General features: G+C 27.0%; 2 protein-coding genes across 5 annotated transcripts in view; both read left to right on the top strand.

Annotated features, from left to right (window-relative positions):
• The window catches only part of LOC135922139 (solute carrier organic anion transporter family member 4A1-like), a 29286-nt gene extending 13995 nt beyond the window's left edge, over positions 1-15291 (top strand). For 2 of the 4 annotated variants that reach the window (XM_065456556.1, XM_065456555.1), the window contains 7 exons: positions 96-241; positions 1282-1324; positions 3297-3501; positions 6152-6582; positions 7518-7582; positions 12267-12495; positions 14174-15289. In XM_065456556.1, coding sequence (XP_065312628.1) covers positions 96-241; positions 1282-1324; positions 3297-3501; positions 6152-6582; positions 7518-7582; positions 12267-12495; positions 14174-14291 — 1237 coding nt within the window. In that variant the 3' untranslated portion in view covers positions 14292-15289. Of the gene's footprint in view, positions 1-95; positions 242-1281; positions 1325-3296; positions 3502-6151; positions 6583-7517; positions 7583-8549; positions 8732-12266; positions 12496-14173 lie in introns of those variants that run through there. The other 2 variants (XM_065456558.1, XM_065456557.1) reach the window with 2 other exon arrangements.
• Positions 15292-17952: 2661 nt separating this feature from the next.
• On the top strand, positions 17953-21405 carry LOC135931964 (uncharacterized). Its single transcript, XM_065469286.1, has 3 exons — positions 17953-18746; positions 19453-19551; positions 21011-21405. The coding sequence occupies exons 1-3, from the start codon at positions 18012-18014 to the stop codon at positions 21356-21358; spliced, it is 1182 nt and encodes a 393-aa protein (XP_065325358.1). The 5' UTR covers positions 17953-18011; the 3' UTR covers positions 21359-21405.
• Positions 21406-23901: the final 2496 nt, after the last annotated feature.

The raw sequence follows: 23901 nt of genomic DNA, 5'->3' as shown, positions 1-23901 counted from the left end.
CTCACTTAGCTAGCCGACTACAAAAAAATAGTAATCAATTTTAAAGCACAATTTTAATTAAAAAAAAAATTAAACGCAAATGGTGCCCATTTTAGGTACCTGATCCAGAGATTCAACGTTAATTTGAAGAATATGTTGAAACTAGTATTCGTAGCTTCGTTGTGCAATTTCGCCTGCATGTTCGCTCTCTTGATTTATTGTCCCGAAAGTTATCTCGCAGGGATCAACCACGAATACAACTGTACTTATAACATTACATAAATTATTATCGTTGGGTGCCCGTATCGGTGTCGGTTTAAAAAAGGAGTGGTATCGATACATCTCCAATTTTAAGGGAGGGGAAAGGGAAGAAGGAAACACAAAAGAAAATAAGAATTGTAGAAAATGAAACAAAAGAGGACAAAAGGAAAAAGAAAGAAATGATAAAATGGGGAGAAAAAAGAGAGTTTATTCAACTGTCTTATTTAAAAGCGTAATATGCATAAGATCACATTATTTTTTAACGGAATTTTTACCGATTTTAGATTATTTCGTTAAGCTGGCATTCATTCATTGTTTGTCATTCGCTGTTTATAGTTTTTTAATTATTGAAGGCATATTTACCAGCCACGATATAACTAAATATCAGACAAAGATAAATGAATGAATGCTAACTTTAAACGGAAAAACCCTACAAATAATCATATAAATCACTTGACCTAAATAAGCAAACAATTTTTAAACTTATAAGAAAAGTGTAATAATTGTTTAATTATTAAAGTTATATAATGAGAAACAATAATATATTTTAACATCGCCAGAGGACATTATTACCAACGTTTAATAATAACGTTGCCTATTGCTCAATATTTGTAGGGGTCAACAGACCCGGGATAGATCGCACCACATCCGAAAAAGATTTCAAAAAAAAGTGGTAGGTTGCCATCAGATCGAGACTTAGAAACTAAATGAAATCCAGTTACCTTACTGGTCAGAATCGATACTGTCCGAGCGATCTGAACCGGTCCTATGACCTTTACTACTCAAATATAATATGAAAATCGTAAAATATTGACGATTTCTAAATGCACCAATATCGCTGCTAAATCCTAAATCATATATTAATTTAAGCCTATATTTCTATCATTTTAAAAATATTTCCCAATTATATTAATAAAATATTATTTTTAATTCATCAATTGCCCCATGACTAGGGGGCAGGGGTGTTATTGTGGGCTAACTAACCCCCACCAGCTACGAATTTATTTACAAATATTTTTTCAAAAAAAAAAATTTTCAAAGTTCCTACAATACCGGAAGAAGCTCATCTACCTCCTCCCGCATGGTTATATTTATTTGATATTTTCAGTATATCTGTATTGTATATCCCTTTTATCATTCACATGAGGGGTTAAGCAGCTCATAATAATTTATAAGACATTTCAAAATATAATGTTTGATAGTATTTTTTATTAATATCGGTTCGATTCATGTCTAGGTTCAATGTTGAGCCGTATACAATTAAAATATTTTCAAAATTCACTTCTGTCAAATTATTACCAATAAAGAGGAATAATATATTTTATGGCTGAGAACACTTCTATATATACTGACTCGGATAGCTGACATCGTCAAATAGTAATATACAAAAATATATAAGAACGATTACTACGATTACTGATACTTATCAGTCAATCCTGATTTAACCATCTTTAAAAGGGTTAGAATGTTAGAAGGTTCAAACTGGTTCACCTGCTATTTTAGTAGTGTTGTTAAATGGCTCGAGTTGAGCCGATTTTTAAAAACGGCTAACTCAAGATTTTAGCCAGAAAAATATTGCCAAAGCCTTGAGATTTCGCTAATATATGTCCAAACTTTTGTGCCATCTATGAGAAAATCTTCAGGCTTACGTTATTTTCGTTTGGATAAAATATTGAGTTGGCCGTTTTTAAAAATGGGCGCAAATCGAGGTTTAACAACACTATATTTTAGAGGTTCAACTCAAGTTCGGGGGACAAATTTTTTTAAAGGCTCAGATCTTGTTTGGATTAGGTAAATAATGACGGTTAATACCTATTTCACGGTTTGGTTCAAGTTCGGTTCGAATCCCTATTTTTAAGTGTATACTATGTATTTAAAAAGAATTTAGCCCAATCAGGGCTATTAAAAATTGCCCTCAGGTTTTCGCAAATTAATTTTTAAACTTTAAAAATCATTTATATTAGTGATCTGCACTAAGCTTAATTTCCTAAACCCGGCTCGAAATTTTTTTTAAAAAATTTGTCCGTCCCGATCCCGAACGAATTTTTTTTCATTTGTCCCGAAAAGCCTAAGCCCGATCCGGCCCGGTCCAAAATTCAAAAAAATGTTAGGCCCGATCCAGCCCGAACCGAAATTATTATTTTAAATAGGCCCGGCCCGCCACCGGTGATTTACAGATCTCTAATTTATATCGCTCGTTTAAAAAAAATTCCTGATTTTACCAGAATCGTATTTTCCTTTATATATAGAGTTTACACTGAATTTTATAAGAAGTTAAATACGTTCAAGCGATGCGAAATTAATTGTTATCAAAATCGCAGCTTTGTTTACCATCGCATCGCAACATATGGTTTTCAGGTGATATAATTTTGCTCAGTATTTATAAAATTATCACCTATAATTGGCTTGATTATGTAAATTAATTAACGGAAGATATCGCATCGCTTGAACGAATCTCGATTACTATAAATGCAGCGTTAACTAGTACATAACTTCTGCTAATTTCCGACAACTTTGCCATAATTTTTTAAACTTCTTTTAAAACTGGGGGAAAATTAAATATTTGTATATAATATATTGTATAAACGTCCCCAACCGTAAAATAGTTAAGAAAGAAAGAAAGAAAAAGAAAAGAAAGAATTTAATATATAACCAAAATGTTTAAAGGAATGTAATGCTATTTATAAACAATCGTATATTTTATTATATGTACTGAAAAAAGAGAGAATAGAATGGTCTTCTTCACTAGCTCCTTTACATATACAATTTTATTTTATCTTGGTCATAATCAATGAAAACCAAAAATTTTGGGAATTTAAGGATTTTTAATCTTTATAGAGGTATTATTTAAGTTTATCGCTGACATGAATTTAAAAAAAAATAGATTAAATTAAACTTCCCCCATGATCCTTAATTTTTTTTTTTTTAAAATATATATTTTTTTCTCTCATTCATTCCTTTCTTCATCTCTTTTGTTTCCCTCTCTTTCATTCATACTCTCATTTTTACTTTCACCTGTTATAGGCATTTTAAAACTCTTTTAAACTAACGATCAGGTTCAATGGTACTGTTACGTTCCCAAGATCACAAGGCATAGAGTCGATACGCTCAATCGAACTTGCCAATCCTTGTAACGGTCATTGCGAATGCATGCTAAAATATCAACCGGTTTGCGATGTCGACCGAAGCCTGACTTATCATTCCGCCTGCTATGCCGGGTGCTCGGCTCAAGCTAGCAAGTTAGAATCAGGCGCCGACAAGGTAATTCTTATTTATTTCATTCTTTTCTTATTTTATTTTGTTCATCCCTTTCGTGATTATATTCTTCTTTTTTTTTAAAAAAAGGAGCACCCCCCCCCCCCTTTTAAAGTTTGCTTCAATAAGAAAACCTAAAAATCGTGTATATCTTCGTATCTTTTATATAGTTTTATAATTATGACCAATTATCAGGAAAGTGCACGACGTTGAAAAATGCCAATCATTAATTTCTCAATATTTTTTTAAGGGAATCTTAATATAATTTTTTTTTAAAGGACCTCCGCTTCGATTTAAAAACGATATTCAGGGCCTTTATTCAAACTTTTCGCTTAGGAGGTGCAATAGGGGTTCAACTCTTTTTTTTAGATATGTTATATTTTGACCATATTTCTTTCGGTTTATATTTTCCCATCTCATACGCTAATAATTAATAGATTCAATTATGTATTTTTTAAATGTGATTCATAAATATCATAGAAACAAGAATTAACCAATGATTTTTCCTAAAGGGGAGGTGGGGGATTTCAAATATTAAATCACAGGATATTTTTTCGTAATAAAAATCTCACTTTATAGGTTATAAGTTTAAAATAAAATAATAATTTGTAAAATATTTTGCCAAGGCCTATAAATATTCCGCACAAGTAACATAGTATGGATAGATGGCTAATTGCTGGTGTTGTTATATGGCCAGATTTAGGACGGTTTTTTTTTAAAACGGCCCGATTAAAATTTTAACCAAAATATTATTATGTAAGCGAGATTTTGTAATTAGAGATCCAAACCTTTCTGCCAGCTGTGAGCAAAATCTCCAGGTTTACATAATATTATTTTGGCTAAAAATCTTATCGGGCCGTTTTTTTAAATGGACCCAAATAGGGCTGATTAACAACACTACTAATTGCCTATTAAACTCATGTTAAAAAAATGAAGTCGTAATTTGTATACCCTAAAAACCGAAAGCAATATATTCTTTATAATTTGGATTTTACAGATTATTATTTGCATTAAAGTGTTGTGTCCAGGGCTTTGAACCGAACCCGGAGCTGTAAACCGGGTTCAAAGGGTATTTTTTTACGAACCTATTTTTAAATGTTGGGATTTAGTCATTTCGGGAAAAGGTTTTTCTTCCTTAAGGTTTGGGTCGGAAAAAATGGTCTCTTGTTTATATCTTACAATCTTATATCATCAATTTAGTTTAACGGCAACTTTCTGAAGTGTCGAGTAATTTTTTTGGATTCACTTTTTTTTATGAATAAATAAGCTAACTAATGCATCTTTTTATATTTTATGAATAAAGTTAAAATATAAAAAAATTTAAATAAATGACTGAATTAGTGTTATTAAACGGCTCAGTTTTTTTTAAAAATACGACCAAAAAGTGGTTTTCACAATCAATATATCAAGGATATGAACCGAACCGAAAACCATTTTTATATATTAAAACAGAAAACGGGTTTGATTAGGTTTCAAGGACAAGATGTGATGTTAAAATAAACACATTATTTGTTTCCTTTCTATTTTCATCATGCTTTTTTAATTCTCATTCGGAATAATGTCTTGCATTTTTTTTTCTCCTATTGATCAAAAATGTGTATGAAACTTTTTTCACTCGATACATGGTTTCAATAATATTTTACCTTTATTAACCCAATTGCATACAATAATCGTAAAAATAACTTGTTTATTTAATGTATGAGTCATGGGTATCTGCTCAATACTTATAATAATTATAATATGCTTTTACTAACTACTCAAAAGTAAAAATTCTTCAAAAAAATTTTGATCTTTAAATTGTAAAAGCAGGATTTTTGATTAAAATAATATTTTTGTAGGTTGTGTCCTAAATAGCAAAAATATAATTAGTAAACTTTCAAAACTTTAAAGATAAAAAAAGGAAATAAGATATATTTAATATAAAAAAAATATAAACATATCAATATAATTCTATAAAATTTTAAAATATCAAAATTTTAACACACGATTTTTGTTTTAAATTTATTGTATTTTTGCCAATTTTTAAACCAGATTTAGGACACAGCCTGAGTCTTTCAATGATGAAATCACAAGATATTATTGTTCTTCGAAGCTTTTTATTAATTTTGGGCGAAAAATTCTTCTTCTTCTCCGTTTAATGACCAGTTTCCCTTCTGATTATCCTTCTCCATTTTTGATGGCCCTGAACACCAATATCCCCCAAAAATGATAATTAACTCTCATAAATTAAAAGCAAATTTTTTTTAGAGGGGGGATTACAATTAAAAGTTAAAAATTTATTGCTACAAACTTTCTAAACATAGACGATGTGCTAATAAAAAGAGTTCTTTTTTTAATAAAAATCTTAATTTTACTTTTCATAGGCTGAGTATTATAGTGTTCTATCATTCACATTTTTTTTAAATACGCTTCCATTTTTTTCCTCGATAAACCGATTCTTTATAGCGTATTCTTTCCCAAAATCAACAATAAGAATATTAAAATATAAATTTGAATAATCCTTTATTCGTGGTTATATCTCCATTTTTTAAAAAATGTTCTCCTGATATAGAAAAACCATGACGCTTCACCCGACGTTTCATAAATTTATTATAAATGATATATTATATATATTATATATTTTTAAAGAAAATGTTTTATAATTAATCGTGTCAAGTTTTTCAAGGATTGCTTATGCATCGCTTCCCGCTCGCCTTCATTATTTTCTACAATATCCGCAACACCTCCCCATGGACGACAGGAATTCACGTTTTCAATTACACCCCCACCAACACGAGGCACAAGACGTATCCCCGGTACCCCGGAACACCAGCCTACCACGAGACGCCCGCCTATCCCGGGATTCCCGGATACTAGCAATTTTAATGGCGTAGCTAAATCCGGGAAATGCAATGTAAGATGCGGGCAAGGCCTTAACAAATTATTTTCCCCGAGAAGAATACAATCACAAACGATCGATCCCGAAGAATGGAAGGAAGCTTACGAGGGAAACGCGTCGCGATACATGATCGTTTTTTTGTGCTTCATGTTCTTAGCCCTTTTTTTTCTGTTGATGGTGGCTGTGATTAGCGTGAATGCCACTCTCAAGTAAATTTATCATTATTTATTTATTTTCATAAGCAAGGAAAAAAATTTTGGAACAGCTGATACTTATTAAGATAGATTGCTTTACAAAAAGTAGATCTTGAACTTAAGAGTAATGAAAAAAATATTTTGGATATCTTACTAAAAAATTCAAATAAAAAGATGGTGATATTTTGAACTTTTTGATATCATTATTTTTCAGGGCTGGTCTAAAAAAAAATGGTACAGCTACTACTGGATACAATATATTACTTTACAAAAAATAATCAGTTTTCAACTAAAATGTGAAAAATATTGGATAGTTGCTTTATTTAAAAAAAAATAAAAATAGTGATAGACTTTGTAAAACTTCTTTGTAAATGGGAGGCGGGGGATATCCTTGAACTTTTCAATATCATTATTTTTCAGGGGAACAGCTGATACTGAATACAATATATTCCTTTACAAAAAATATATGCATTACTCTCATTCGATCGATTCGAATTTTTGAATCAAGATCGAATACTTATATAATTTTGTATATCAATATTCGATTCGTCGAATATATATTTTTAATTTTTTTCATTATTCGCATTCGAACCGAATTAATAGATTCGGATCGAATAAGATAACAAATACATCTTTTTACAAGCTGCTCTTACCTTGTATTGAAATGGTCTGTTATGGGTTATATCTATACGATATTACATAATGAAAAATAATGATATATTAAATTATATTAATAACCCCCCCCCCCCCCATTATTTTTCCCACTTACCAATATGTGTTTTATAGAATAGATAAACCTGATGGAATATTTATAAAAATGACGACCGAGTTATTATTTCGAAATGGGGGGAATTTTATTTTTTAAAAAATTATTTATTATTACGCGTAAAAAGTGACGAATGACACCATTCTTTGTAAATTATATTCTAATATATAAATTCGAATAATAGATGCGTGGAAAGTTCCGAAAATTCTTTGGCCATGGGAATTCAATGGGTGTTTGTTAGACTTTTAGGTTCGAAAAATTATATTACGAAAATAAAAATATATATTTCTATTGAAAAAGGTTTTTTTTAATCCCGCCACCATAAAATTTTAATTCAAATTTCCTCGTCCTGGCCCGTAAGACCCGAAAAATATTTTTCGCAAGTAGCCCGATTAGCCCTATTTTTTTAGAACCTGGCAGGGTATCATCACAATTTTTATTCGAATTATAATTTACACGTCTGCTTGATATGCGTATCCCGCTTGTGTAATTACATCCAAGTAATAGCCAGGATTTTGCTAAGGGTGGGGGGGGGGTGAAAGCACTATTAGATGGGGGTTTTCCTCATAAGTTTTATTGTAGATCTTAAGGTCCATTTATTGTAGGTCTTTGGCTATATTAGATTTTTTTAAAATAATTTTGGGTTTTCATCTTTTTTTTTAAAATAAAACTTTTGAATTATAGACGTTATTTTAAAAATATTAATATTTCTCTCAAATTCTTCTTTATTGTTATATTATTTATATACATTTTTTGGGAAAAGGTGGGTGGGGGGGGGGGGTGTATGTAGGAGGAATATTTTTTAATAGCTTAAAAGTATATTTACGAGAATAAGCAAATTTTCAAAGGCTTAGACCTCCTATTTTTACGTTCATATTTGAGGTGGCTCTAGCATAATTGGGTTCGATTAAACCAGAATAGACTATGTTAGTAGTAAATTAAACACAGGTATATAGATAGTGATTTTATTGTAGTAAATTCCAATTTTGTAGTAAAAATTACATTTCGTAGTGATAATATTTTTGTAACCAATTTGCAAAATAAAATAAATATTATTAGCGAATAAATATTACCAAAATGATTATGTAATATTAACTTGTATATAAATAACATAAATCATATCATGTTAAATCAATTATCCAATTAACAAAATAAGGAAAATATAAAATAAACAATTTAAATGTAATTTATACATTTGCAAACTATATTACAACAGATTGGTTAATATTTTTTATCCAACCAACTGGAACAGGGATATCAGCCCTTCGAAAAAAACATGGTTCGGGTTCAGTGATAAAAATTTAGGGTTCGCGTTCAGCTGGAGTGCATAAAGAAATATTGACTCGATATTAATAAAATAACACTATTTTTTCATTTTTTTTTATTCTACTCCATAGAAAAATAATTTACTTACGAAAAATTTGGATTTTATTTTACATTCTTTATTGTAAGTTTTTGTTCCAATTTTACCTTCTAAGATATAAAAACAAGAGATACAAATTCCTTTTTATATTATTGCACACTGCTCAACGATTAAAAAAACGTCTTTATAAAATAATCGTAGTTCATATTTGTAATATTTTTGACAGATATTTTGTATCACCGTTAACATATTATTAGTAGTAATTAGTCAAATAATGTTTCTATTATTGCATTTCATAAAATCTCATTATTTTTGAATTCACAAGATTATGTCAAAATAATAAAAATAAACATTTATTGCATGTTCTTGTCCCAATTTCACTTTCTAAAATTGACATAAAAACAAGATTATTATAGACTACATTTAAAATAATCGCCATAGCCTTAATGAAAAGGTTAAATATTTCATGTATACAAATTTTTTTATATTTTATTTTAAATCGCATATAAATATAAATTGCAAGATATAAAAATTTTTCAAAAAGATATATTAGAGCTACGATTCTTAGCCTGATTATTATTTAGAGCTATAATTCTTAGTTCCAATTTTTATTAGAGTATATATATACATATATACATAATTCCTTTCATACAAACTTATTAATGTTTCCTCTTTTTTTAAAAAATAAGGTGTATATACTCAAAACGATGAAGCAACTTTTAAGTTTTGTTTAAATAAACACCGTCAGGAAACATATTTGTTGCAATTCCAATACGGGTAGAATAAAATAAAAAGAGTTTGTTAAATTTTAACACAATTTCGATTTAATTAACATAAAAAAATAAAATAAGAATAATATTCTCCCCTCCCCCCTCCCTGAAAGAAGCAACAACCAAAAATAATTATATTATTTAGAGATTCATATATAAATGAATGTAAAAAAATTAATTAAATATACTAAACAATTTTTAAAATAATAATATTATAATATGAAAATAAAGTAACAAGAAAATTTCCGTGAGATGGAGCATTTTTAAAATATAATTTATTTTTATATAACAAAAATAGCGGTTTAATTTTCAACAAATATATATTTTTTAATATAAGATGATATAAATTTAATAATTCATGTAAAAGTTTTTTGTATTTTTTTTAAGAAGAATAGATAAATTACAAAACGAAAAATAAAAATTAAATATAACTCCATATAATTCATGAAAACATAAAAGTTTACAAAAAACAGGAAAATATGTTTTATATAATGTGGAAAAAAATTATTGGCCTAAAAAGATTATATTTTTAACATTTTTAAATCTTTCTTTCCTCGCAAAATGATGTTTATATCTAGTTATAAATCTTTCATTTTATTTATTTTTATAAGATTCCTGCTATTTTTTGAATTTTTCTATCTAATATGGATTTAGCATACAAATTGGGAATAAAAAGTTTATTACATAAACTTATATTAATAATATAGACTGCTCAACGCTCAATTGTATAATATTTTTAAAAAAAACATAATTTATTTGGCGGCCATTTGCAAAAGAACACATGAGAATACATTTTCACAGATAAATTATTAAATATTAAGTATAATTAATATAATTATTTTAATTTACAGACTAGTTTTAATATCTCTGACTTCTTTTTTTCCCATTATTTTTATTCCTGATCACTTTATTATTATATAGAATAGGATGTGGCTTTGAATCAAAATGGTAATTATCTTTACTAATTATCTAGGTTTCCAATTAATAAAAAAAGCTTTTCTGAGTAAGTGGACCCATGTAGTGATATATTCGATACGGCAACGGATTTTAGTTCATGATAATTTTCAGATGTTGGATAAAAAGATTCTTTTGAAAAATATGCACTGCAGTGATATGAGTATTTGTTTGGTGAAAAAGAATGACTTTTAATTGCATGGGTCCACTTACTTAAAAGAGCTTTATTGTGTATTGGGAAACCTAGATAATTAAAAAACACAATTATCAATTTGATTCAAAGCCAATTCTTATTCTAGATCAGGAATAAAAAAAATAATAGGAAAAAAAGAAGTCAGAGGTATTAACATCAGGCTGTAAATTTAAATAATTATATTAATTATAATTATTATTTATATTTAATTATTTACCCATGAATATGCTGAAAGAAAGAATTTTTTATCCCAATTATGTTCTTTCACAAATGGACAACAAACGAATGATGTTTTTTTTAAACATTATACAATCTTATATTCTATGAATGTAAATGAGAACATGGATTTTTATTCATTATTATTTTCCTAGATTTTAAAATGAAAATAAATTGATTTGAAAAAAACGACTAAAACATTTATATTCGATAATTATTTAGGATTAAAATATTCAGGAACATGAGAGTTCAAAATTCTGGTTTGGATTCGAATCCCCGAATTGGAATATAGATCATAACATTTTTTTGATACCCGAAAATTTTTTATTTGCACTATTTATTACAAAAAAAGCTACTAGACATGATAAAGGCGGCTTTAGAAAAATATACGGTTCTTACGTTTACAACTAATTTAGGGAAGGAAAAGAAGCGACTCCCAATTTTTTAAATGGCTAGGGGAGGAGAGGGTTATCTATTATCACAATCAAAATTTATATATTAGGCAGAGAATATTACTTAATATCGCCTGACGTCATTTTTACACCACACTTTATAATTCTGATTTTTATCGCACCGACACTTTTATCATTCAGAAATTTCACCATGCGATCATTTGATAACCCGACATATTAAAATTTAAGTTTTTTTTCCCTCTTTTAACCGGTGTTATTTTTGATCTAAACCAAACCTTTAAACCTGTATTAAACCAATAGGTATTTACAAAACCCGAACCATACAAAAATTTATCATTCGAGCTTAAACCGAACCCGTGAATGGATTTGACAACCGGATTGAACCTGTTAATATCGTGACTATTTTAAATCATTTTAGATATTTTTGTATATCGCTATTTTGACAGTGGTGCCAGCCACCGAAGTTAGCATATAGAAGGGTTCTCACCTTTATAATTTATTCTTTCTCCACATATGGATATAATTCGATAGAAGAGAATCTTCAAAAACATTTTTTTTAGGAAATATTTTAACTAAAACGTTCTTCTCTATTACATAATTCCTAATAAATTTTTATGCTAAAACAGGTATAACCCGGTTTTTTAAAAAACCGAACTAAAACTATGTACCGTTATTTTTATTTTTATTTGAGCCGAACCGATATTCGCTACTGTTCGGAATACTGGCTTATCCCTTACAAACGATAATTGTAGGAAAATTTTATTAAATTTCTTTTATAATTTCGCGCCAATGCGTTGCATTTTAATCTTTGCGAAGACCCAGAAACAAATTTGAAAAGCAAATATTTATTTAAAAAAATAATCCGCCCTTAAATGTGAATAAAGTGTGAATGACTTAAAATCCTTGGAATATGCTGATCCAACCATTTTTCATTCTCTGAACAACAGCCAAACCGATTTTTTACCCATAGTAAATACAAAAACAAATTTTTATAACATACGTTATTTTATTTTTTGAAAAAAAGGAAGTATACCAGGGCCTATCATTTTTGGGAAGATCATCGATCTCAATTGTCTACTCTGGGATATACCGTACCCCATGGACCAGGTGCATAACCCGTCGTTTATATTCGAGTACGGGTCCTGCAATCTCTACAACAACAAAAAAACGGCGCTAAGTCTTTTGGCAATTACCGTGATCTGCAAATGTATAGCCCAAACCTTTTACGGGCTATCTTACTATTATTACGCCAAGTTTTTTTAAATATATATAAATAAAGTGTGCACAGGGGTTGGGGTTAAAATTTTTAGAAAACCGATTAAAATAAGCGGTATTCGGATCGAGGTCTATAAAACAAACAAAAAATGGAAGCTAGTTTGACTTTAACCTACCAAAATTGGCAAGGAACCAATGTGACCGATAAAATAATTAAATTCCATTTCGTTTATAATATAATTCGATCTAAAACCGGGCGGCCATTATTTTTGAAAAATAAATTCGGATTTGGGATACTGTCGGAACGAGTCAAGTGAGACTCACACTCGGGGCCGGGCTTCTAATCATAGCCGATTTTTTTTTAATATAAGGAATGAAGGTCTGTAAATAGCAAAATTTATCGGCCCGGCTTAAATTTTTTTTTTAAAAAAAAATACAAGTCATAAAACTAAAGTGTTGTTAAACACCAAAATAAACAAATATTTATAAAATTTGGTAGTGGTTAAATTAAACATCTGAAATCTCAGAATTATTAAATATATATGTTATCGTCAATGTGTTATTTTTGCAACTTTGAATCATTTTTTGAGCGCGTTTTTTTTAAATTTAAAAATCTGATTTTACCGGTAATATATTTCATCATCTTTGGAATACCTACCCTATAAATTTCAAACAATGCCATGAACTTTTGAACTTAATCTAATTATATTAGTTTTTTCATAAATTTTTTTATATGAATTATAAATAACTCAAAGATTAACAGCAAATCTATAATTCATAAGATAGGTATTCCAAACATGATGGGTATTTCCGGTTAAATCAGATTTTGTTAATTTTTAAAAAAGCGCTCAATGATTTGAAGTTGAAAAAAATATAACATTGCCGGAAAAAACTGATTGATACTCTAACATATTTACTAACATTTTTTTGCCCCAGCCTATTGGGTTTGCAGACCTCTAATACAGTTAGTCTAGATAATTTGGATTTAAAATAATATGATAAGGTTTTCGACTTTATTTTTTTATTACCTAATTTAATAATATGAATCTTCTTCGTCGTTTAATGGCCATTTTCCAGGTTTACGCCCCAATTTTCCATTAAAATTTAAAAGTTTTGTTAATTTATAATGACTACAAAATTATATTTTTACTTCCCAATTAATTTAAATCATATATGGTCAAATTCAAATATATGTTTTTTTAAGTTAATATTAACTTTATTTTGAAAATAATAGTAAAATGAATCTATAATATTAATTTTTTAAATTCATTGTCATTAAATAACTAACGTTTAGCTATCCGTAGTAGATTCTTGTTCTGATTCATATTCAATATTATCATTTTCTTTAATATTTTTTAATCAATTTTCCTGATGTCTTATAGATCTTCAATCGATTTCTATTTTCATAAAAATATTAACCCAAATCGACCTATTTCTTTCTAAAGAAGAAGTAGAACTAGGAATTATTATTAATATTCCTTACTTTTTTTAATAAGAATTTCACAATTTTACAAACTTTAAAAGTAAAATTTATTAATTTCTCGAATTAAAAAAATTAACAAACTTCCCTAAATTCGAAAAAATGGTTTAGGCCACTATTTTATTTCTGCATTAAAAATAGCTTATTTCTATTTTTTCGTTAAAGTTACGCAAATTTATATTTTTGAAATTTAGGACACAAGCTTACTCATTTTTATTACAATATAACTAACTAAGGTATCATTACAAAGAGAAAGCCAAGAGTTATATCGAGAATGATTATAAAAACAATTGGACCAAACGGGTTGACAGCGAAGAGGGGGTTATCGACGCTAGACATTCTACTAATGAATGAATGAACATTTAATGCTTTTTTGATGAGACATACGCCATTTTTTTTAAAAAACGAAATATATCTCATTTTTGTGTTTGCGCCTATTCGAAACAACAGATATTTATTTTGTAACTTCTAATTTATGCGTATTCTTTTTCCCTGCTAGATTTTTTTTTGCAATACATTATTCTCCCGATTATAACAATTAAAGTTTACGTATTTTTTTATTACAAAAAAATGGTTCCTCAATCATATTTCTTTTTTTAAAAAAAACAGTTTAAAATATACTCATTTTCCTTCATTCATCGTGTGGCAGTAAAAAATGCAATGTATATCGCATCTATTTTATTAAAAATATTCATAAAATTATTCGAAGTAATGCGTATCATAAACACTTAAAAAAATATAAAATATTATTTAATACTTTATCTGTGGTATCTTAAAAGGTGCTGTTTGCTTACTTTTAAGGAATTTGTTTTTTTTTGTGGATTTGTTTTTTTTTATCCCAAAGGAGTGTTTGAAACTGTGATAATATATTATATATACTATATTTAAATTGTCAATGAAAATTCGATTAAATCCTTTCAGGTCACAAAAGATAAAATTACTTTTTCCTCTCTTTTTTTTATTCGAGCCTCAAATTTTCGTTGTAGCAAAAAAATAAATTATTTTTAATCTATTTTTTTTTTAAAAAAAACAATTTTATTAAAATTTCCAATATATTTATATAATTGTATCAAAAAACGGAAATTTTTATTCGCTCAATCTTTATGAAAGATTTATTTAATTTTTTTTATATAATTATATTACATATTTTCGAAAAGAATTAATGCAAAATGAACAAAAGGAACAACAATTGTATTATAAATTTTAAGATTTTAATTTGATTGCTGATAGACGGAATTTAAATTTTTTTAAAATATTATATTTGAAACTAACATAATGCACAAAAAAATAGATACGATATACAATATAATTACAAATTACCTGTTGCAATCAAGTATTATACATTATTGTTTAAAATGTAATATTATATTTAATTTTTACGAAGTAATGTTTAATGTTTACAGTATTTTATATAAAAAAAATAATTATTCTCTTGGATAAAATCTTGTAAAATGTGATTATTACATTATTTTTTTTTAAAATGATATCAATACATGCATTTTTAATTTTTTTTAAATATTATTGAAAAATTTATTAGGTATTTTAAATCTTTGGAGAAAACAATTTTTATCGTTTAAAATTATCTTTACTTCACATTTTTTAAAAAAACCTACTTGATAAAACTAATACCTAGCATATAAGAAGAAAAAATAGCGTATCAAAGATCGGGCTGAAGAACCTTCCAAATCTATCTATTTTTAAACATGTCAAATAAATACATATAAAAATAATATGAAATATAGAAAATATTTTGGAAATTAAGTTTATTACAATTGAATATAATAATAAAAAATGCTGATAAATATAGCAATTAAATGGCGCGGCTGGAAGCTTGAAAGAGCCGGAAAAGAATTTTTTAGCCGGTCAAAGTGCTCAAAATATTTTTACGGCCACGTTGAAGTTTTGAAAATATTTTTACCAAATTTTTTTCTTTCATTAAAAATTATTATTGGTCAGGCCGAAGGACCTGTACAAAATATATTTTATGGGTCGTGTAAAAATAATTACAGACCATAACATTTGAATTAAAACTTAAAAACAAATATCGGCATATTATTTTAAATTTTCGTATTTGTTTCTATTTATAAATTTTCACTATAGAAGTATCTGATTATCTGTTTTATTTCAAAAAAATATTCTTCTCCATAATTAAATAGTTTTCACCCCAACTGAAAGTTCATGAGTATAGGCCTGGAACATATATAATATTTAAAAACGGGTATATACTTAAATAATAAAATAGCATTTTTTTTAGTAAGTTGCTATATTTTTTACAATGTAATCATTACTACTGGATACAGACCTGATGCTATAAACCTATAGGCGTTGCCAGGATTTTGCTAAGGGAGGGGATATATTAAGTGTATTTTTTTCTCATAAATTTCATTAGAGATCTTTAGGTCCTCATTTTTAGACCTTTGATTATATTAGATTTTTCAAAAATAATTTTGTGTAAATTTTTTTTATAAAAATCCTTTTTTTTCTAAAAATTTTAAATTATAGAGCCGTTATTTTAAAAAATTATTAACTTTTACTAATTTTTCCTTATAATAATATATTGTATACATTTTTGATAACAGGAAGTGTGGGGTATTTTGGGGGAAAATTCCTATTAATTTAAATAGATGTGTACGATAACAGACAAATTTTCAAAGGGGAAAAAAAATTCCCCCCTGCCTTCCCCCTGGCTATAACTATGTTGTAATCTTAAGGTTAGTGTTGTTAATATTAATGTTAGAAATGGGAAAATTTTTAATGGACCCGATTAAGATTTCATAGTTTGGTTACGGTTCAGTATGTAAAAAATTATAATGGTTACGGTTCTTAAGAAAAAATTTATAAAAGTTCAGTTACGGTTAGAAAAATTTTTTTTTATTGGAGCAACACCATCGTCTGATTTATTTTTATTATAAACATCTATGAATTATATATAAAAAAATATATAAAATTTAAAATAACTCATCTTTAAATATATTATTTGAACGCATAAGTAAATATTTTTTAATATAAATGGATTCATATTTGTTCGATGAGAGGATAACACAAATTTTAGTCCCGAAAAGGCCCTTTCTACAGAAACTTGTGTTGCGGGAACCGCCAGTGGTATAAGAGCAAGTGTATATAATTCTGAATATTCAAATTATTTCAATCTGAAATATAAAAACTAAACCGGTTTAACCATTATAAAGGTTCTTTTTACTCCTTCAAAAAATAATTATATCGGTTCGGTTACAGTTATGGTTCAGATATTTATAACGGTTTATAATGGTTTAACGGTTCGTTACGGTTCACTCCGGGTCCCTGATTTTAGCCACAATAATATATAAGCAAATAGAGATCCAAACCTTTCTGCCATCTATGAACAAAGTCTCCAGATTTATATAATATTATTTTAATTAAAATTTTATTCTGGCCATTTTTGAAAATCAGCTCGAATTGACTTTTTAATAGCACAACTAATGGTTATGATATTTAGATAAAATATTGACTTGAAAGTTTTGCTAGTTTTCATTTATTTCTTCGAATGGTATAATAAACTTATTCTATCAATTTCTATTTAATTTACTTGTTATGTATAATATAATGTTCAAAACATATTTAAAAAACACATTTGTTTTTTTTAAGTATTAAATTCATTTTATTATATTCGGAATATCATAGATTTATATAAAACTATATCACAATTTTAACATTAAAAGTATATTGCATTATCTTAGCAATTAATATTAAGTGCCAGATAAGATCGATTGTTAGCTTGAACTGCCATTTATTTATTCTTTGAGATAGTGGTATAGAATATATTAGATTTGATAATATGTTTTTCTTAGGTGTATATATATAAAAAACTTATAAAATTAGCATGTTTAATATTCAAATTGGAAAAGCAACAAAAATGGCAATACATTCTTATTCTTTCTTTCTTAATCTCATTTTTATAAGATATATATGATCATTTCTCTATTATAGATAAAACTAGATCACAAAATATTTAACTTATAAAAGTGCGGTTTACAATTTTTTCAAATCTCTTCAAAATGCGTCTTTTGCTAATAAAATTAATAATATAAATGTAATATGATTTTTGGTCAATTAATTATAGGAGCTCCTGGTTCAGGTAAAACTACATATTGCTATGGAATGTCCCAGTTTTTAAATGAAATCAATGATAGAATTTCTAAAAAGATTGAACAAAATAAAGATTGCAAATCGATTAAGGAAGAAATAACATTTAAAAATCCAAGGAAGGTGGCTATTATTAATTTAGATCCAGCTAATGAATGTGTTGCTTTTGAGCCTGATATTGATGTTAGGACTATTGTTCAATTAGATAATGTAATGAAGAAATATAATATAGGACCCAATGGTGCTATGCTCAAATGCCTAGAAATATTAGAAAAAAATATTGATTGGTTAATAGAACAAATTTTACTATTATCATCTATGAAAACTCCTATTTATGATTATTTTTTATTTGATTGTCCAGGACAAATTGAGTTATTTACTCATCATACATCATTATTAAATATAATTCATAAATTATCTCAAAAAAATATTGACAAATCTTTCAATGGTATCAATATGGTTGTTGTAAATCTTGTAGACTCTACATTTTGCCTTGATTTGGGTAAATATGTTGCATCAACTTTAACATCTTTATCAACTATGCTATATTTGGCACAGCCACATGTTAATATACTTTCCAAATATGACTTAATTGAAAAGGAGTTGGATAAGAAGGATAATCTACACTTTGACTTCTCATATTTTACAGATGTCTTGGATTTGTCACATTTAGTCCAATGTTTAGATGTTATAAAATAATATTTAATGATAAAATTTTTTATTTTAAGACAATTAAGATTATTGTCAAAAAGCTTACAATTGTTTAATAGATATATCCAGAATCCCTATAAATTTTATTGGAGCCACATTTTTCTTGATCAGCTAGGTTATAGGTTAATTTTTTAAATAAAAAATTGGTTTTACAATTTTATTTAAAAAAGGGTTACACTTTTAAATAACTTATCTTTTGGTTTTAATGACTATTTTAAGATTGGATGTTTCTATTATATAATGTAGATATTAACTTTTAGATTTTTTTTATCTTATATATAAATTATAATATTATGGATTAATATATATAGGCAGAACTAACTCAGTTTTTTACTTTCTTTCTCTAATTTTAAAATTATAACTTTTTTAAATTTTCAATCATGAAAGTTTTATATTAATTTGAGATTGAGATTAAATAAAATTATAATTATTAAAATTTATATTAAATAAATTTATAACTTAAGCTTATTAGCAGCAGACAATGACTCTTATAATTAATTTTTATGAATTTGAATATAATAATTGTTTTGAAAATTTATTTGATTTTGGTATTTAAATTATCTTCTAATACTTATTTTATTCATAATGCCAACCTTTATTTGCTTAAAATATCTACAAAACTGCAAATTGTTTATTTATAATTTAAACAATTAAAAATATTTTTTTTTAAAAAACCCATTAGGATGATCCATTCTATTCAAGATTCAAAAAACTCAATACAGTTATATGTGAAGTGATTGAAGGTTATAGCTTAGTTTCATATGTTCCATGCAATATAAATGTAAATTTTCTAAAGAAAAAATTAATATTATATTAAGACTCAACAAAATTAACTATATTTTAACATTTAACTGTTAGCCTTAATAAATTATACTTCAAATAAATTAGGAAATATTTTATTCTATTTTAAATAAGTATTATATTAGTATTATTTATAACTAGTATCCATAGTTGACAAAATTGAAATGGGAATGCAAATTTTTTTACTTTAATCATGTACCATAATAATAATTTAAATACCTTCAGTTATATATTGACATTACTTAATTTAATTATATTATTACCTATCTATAATAAAAATATAAACATAAATTTTGGGCATGTCTCAATATTTTTTTAAAAAATATTATGTTGGGCTAAAAGTGAAAATACATGGCCTTAATTCCCTATATCTTTTTAACATTGTCATTATAAAACAAAGAATTATGAAATAAGGGAATTCTCAAATATAAAAATATTTAATGAGCTACATTCATTGGCCATAATTGTCCATTACTTTAAATGTTAATGAGCTACATTCATTGGCCATAATGCCCATTATTTAAAATGAGATGGTTAATCTGTGGGAAATTGAAAAAAAAGAAACAAAATCTTTGATTTCACAATCAATCCTGTACACCTTCATTACAATGGTAGTTTATACAAAACAAGATTAGGATTAAGAAACTACAAATTCATTAATGTGTGGATACCTGAATATGACTAAAAAAATGATTTTATTCATATCCTAAATATCACAACCAAACATTCTCTGGTCAATATCTTTTCCAAGATATGAAGAAAGGGTAAAAGATACTGTAACTGTAAGTCTTATTGGTCCTCAATAAAACTTAATGATGTATTAAATATAAATATTGGCTTGCTTAAAATAAACTACTGAAAATTAAAATTAATTGTCTAATAAACCAAAATTACTTCCTGTTTCCCCATTTATTCTATTCCTACATTGGTCACAATATTAACGTGTATATCGAGATAACCAAACGTTACTAAAGTTGTTATCCGAAATTTATAAGGCTAAACGCTTGATATCACATATATTTCATAACAAAAAATAAGGTGGGATATATTATGGCCTAGCATGAATGAAAGGACTGCTATGTCTGAAACATTAAATAATCTTCTTTGTTGCGTCCAACTCTTTAATGTTTTTTTTAAGTTATAATAGCATATTCCTCCCTTCCTCTTGGTCTTTTAGACCCTCCATGTCAATCTAGTGTTGCGAAATCACCTATCTTTACCCAAAACTCTAAAATGGATTAGACGATTTTTTATTCTAGAAAAAATTCATCTTATTCATTAAGTTGAGGAGAGGCCTAAGTCAATCCTTAGTTTTTTGACGAAAAGCTTAGCTAATATTATATCGATTTTGTCAAAATTTAGGTGATTTAACAACAATATATGAAATTATATTATTATAAATTATCATTTATCATCATCCACCCCCTCCTTTCCCATAGGATAAACTAAGTGTAGCGAGATTGGTCAAAATATTGGACAAGGCCTTAGCTTACCCAAGATTATATTCTTCCAAGAATCCGGAAAGAAGTGAAAACTCTTTGGAGGAAATTTTTATACTTCCTTCTTCCGATAAAGACATAAAGGCCAAACGAGACATTCAACGGTCGAAGGATTCTGAGGGAGATATTTTATTTCCGGTTTTATTCGATCCTGAAACATCCAAACTTTTTAACGACATAAATTTTTTCCAAAATTCGGTAAATTCAAATCGCGCCAGCACTGGCAAGCTTGAGAAGGCGGAAGATATCCTGGAAAATTTTTTAGAAGATATTAAATCAAAGAATTGATTTTATTCCTTTTTTTTTCTTCAAATTTATTTGTGTACATAAATCGACAAAAGAATTCATTGTAAAATATATTGTAGTTTTGCAATAAAATATGTAATTTTACTGGTTGTAATTGCTTATATATCTATCATACCCTCCTACCCTACTCTACAGGACGTTAAAATGATACGCTTTAATAATTATTTTTTCTCTCTTAATAATTGACTCGGATTTTAAGTAATTTATTTCATACATAATTTTGTAATAAAAAATAAAAATATTCAAGATTGGTTAATACTTTGGGCAGAGATATGGTTAATTACTTTGGGCAGAGATATGGTCAATTACATTTTAGCAGCGGACACGGCCCAATTAAAATTTTAAATTAATGAAAAGGTTTTAAAACTGCGTTCACCATGGTTAAAGTAAAGAAAAAATCCCTTTAACAATAAACCGATCAATTTTATTATTGGGGGCGAATATCCCCCACTCCACAAACACTTGAGAAGATTTAATTAACCCCATACGTATATATATCTCGCCCACAGATTGGTTAATTTTGAATATTTTTTATACTATTGTATTCCTTTATATGCTAGCACAGACGTGTCCAAGCTGACTTATCAAGAACTCGTTTAGATTGGACATTTTCAAATATTTTATCCGGAGGGCCTCGATTCGAATCTCTTTAATCCTTTTATATAATGTTAAAAACTCATCGTTATGTGGTAAAAAAAACAAGAACCAAATTTTATTAAAACCATTTTTTTTTAAAAAAATATATAAAATAAACTAACACATATCTTTCTAACCTCATATAGTGTCGTTAAACTGCCCGTTTTGAGCTGATTTTAAAAACGGCTTAATCAATATTTTAGCCAGAAAAATATTGTCTAAGACTCGAGATTTCGATGATATATGTATATATACCTTTGTTCCTTCTATGAAAAAATCTTCAGGCCTGCATAATATTTTGTCTGGATGAAATATATAGTTATCCGTTTTTTAAAATCGGCTCATAACGTGCTGTTTAACAACAAGTTTTACCAAAAAGGATTCGTTAAAGCGGGGATCGAACCCCGATATCAGGTACAACTTAATCTTTGATATATATACCTCAGATTCTGACCTTTCCAGCGCCATCTTTTTTTTACTACTAGTTAGCAAACCATACGAAAAACGGCGAAGATATATACTTTCCAACATGAACCATTTATTTTTTAAAAAATTTATTTATCTCTTAGCAGCCGTTAATATTCTCTTCGCTTTTTTTAAAAAAAATCGTATATTTCCATAATCGAATATTTTTTTAAAATCGGTATCTTATATTAGAAAAAAAATCTATGGACCGGAAAGAATCGATCTCGATTCAGGAATATTATATTTGGCCGGTCAAATATCGGTCAAATGACCGTCAAATAAATACCCAACCCTGGATAAAACTGTCCAACTTACTACAATTGCATCTTTAAGGGGGAAAAAAATGGACTTCTGAACTTATTTAAACTTATTTTTCTCGTGGTTAATTTAAAATAAAATAATTATATTGACCTATATTTCATAAAAAAACGTAATATAACGGCACAAGGCACAACACATGTACGAACTACTTACACGAACACGACACGAAATAGAATAATATTAAAATATTTTAAATTTAAGAAAGGGAAAGATATAAATAAATGGTTGACATAATTTTTTTTTTCTTCTAAAGAATTAAATTATATGTATAAAAATTAGGTTAAACTCCAATCAATTGTTTCTTTAACTTTCGATTTTATATTTTCTTTCCATTTTTATATATTAGTATAGTATATAAGATATATGAATGAATGCCTTAATTTTTCTATCATTAAATATCTTATTAATTTAATTTTTCTCCGTATTTTCAAGTTCAATGATTTTTCTCAAATTAATTTAATTTTTTTTCACTTCTTTTTTTTCCACGATAAACATACAAAGTTTTTTATTTTTACTTCCCCTTTTCCTTTTTCCGTTACATTTTTTTTTTTGAAATTTATATTTACTCGAATAATTTTCACATTTCTAGGTAAGATTTTATGTACCTTTTAAATTATATAGTTAATAGAAATAGATTGTTATAATTTGCCATCATCCACTGGGAAAGTATGTAGGTTATAATGTTTTAGGAAACTTGAAGAAGTATATGTATGTTAGTCCAAATAAATAAATAAAGGAAAAAAGTGAAAGTGTGTCATATCATTTTTCCAAATTTTTTTTAAAAAAATTTTTAAACCCGGCCCGGGTATTTTTCTTTACCTATTCTTATTTAAATTTCTGCGATTTTCATTTTTTTTAATAAATGCATATTTTATTATTGACTTTTCTCTCAGGCTAGGCCATATGGAAAAAAATTGTGATTCAATCAAACTAATCGATTATTTAGAATTTTTATAGAAAAAAAAATCATGTATTTTTGGTAACACCTATATATATAAGTTTATTTTGTGAAAATAAGCGTAAAAATTTTTCTATCGCTATTTTTTACGCCTAAAAAATTCCTATCTAATTTTTTTTAAAAACTCAAATTAGGACATTTTATC

The sequence above is a fragment of the Gordionus sp. m RMFG-2023 genome, chromosome 1 (genome assembly GCF_954871325.1).
Source record: "Gordionus sp. m RMFG-2023 chromosome 1, tfGorSpeb1-WG-v2, whole genome shotgun sequence".
In the NCBI taxonomy this organism is placed as follows: Eukaryota; Metazoa; Nematomorpha; class Gordioida; order Chordodea; family Parachordodidae; genus Gordionus; species Gordionus sp. m RMFG-2023.
This window is presented reverse-complemented; position numbering and strand designations above follow the sequence as displayed.

Coding starts and splice junctions, on each gene's coding strand:
- LOC135931964 (XM_065469286.1), top strand. CDS start 18,012: ATGATTTTTGGTCAATTAATTATAGGAGCTCCTGGTTCAGGTAAAACT. Junction 18,747..19,452: donor ATTTAGTCCAATGTTTAGAT/GTTATAAAATAA, acceptor AAAACCCATTAG/GATGATCCATTCTATTCAAG. Junction 19,552..21,010: donor ATGTTCCATGCAATATAAAT/GTAAATTTTCTA, acceptor CCTTTCCCATAG/GATAAACTAAGTGTAGCGAG.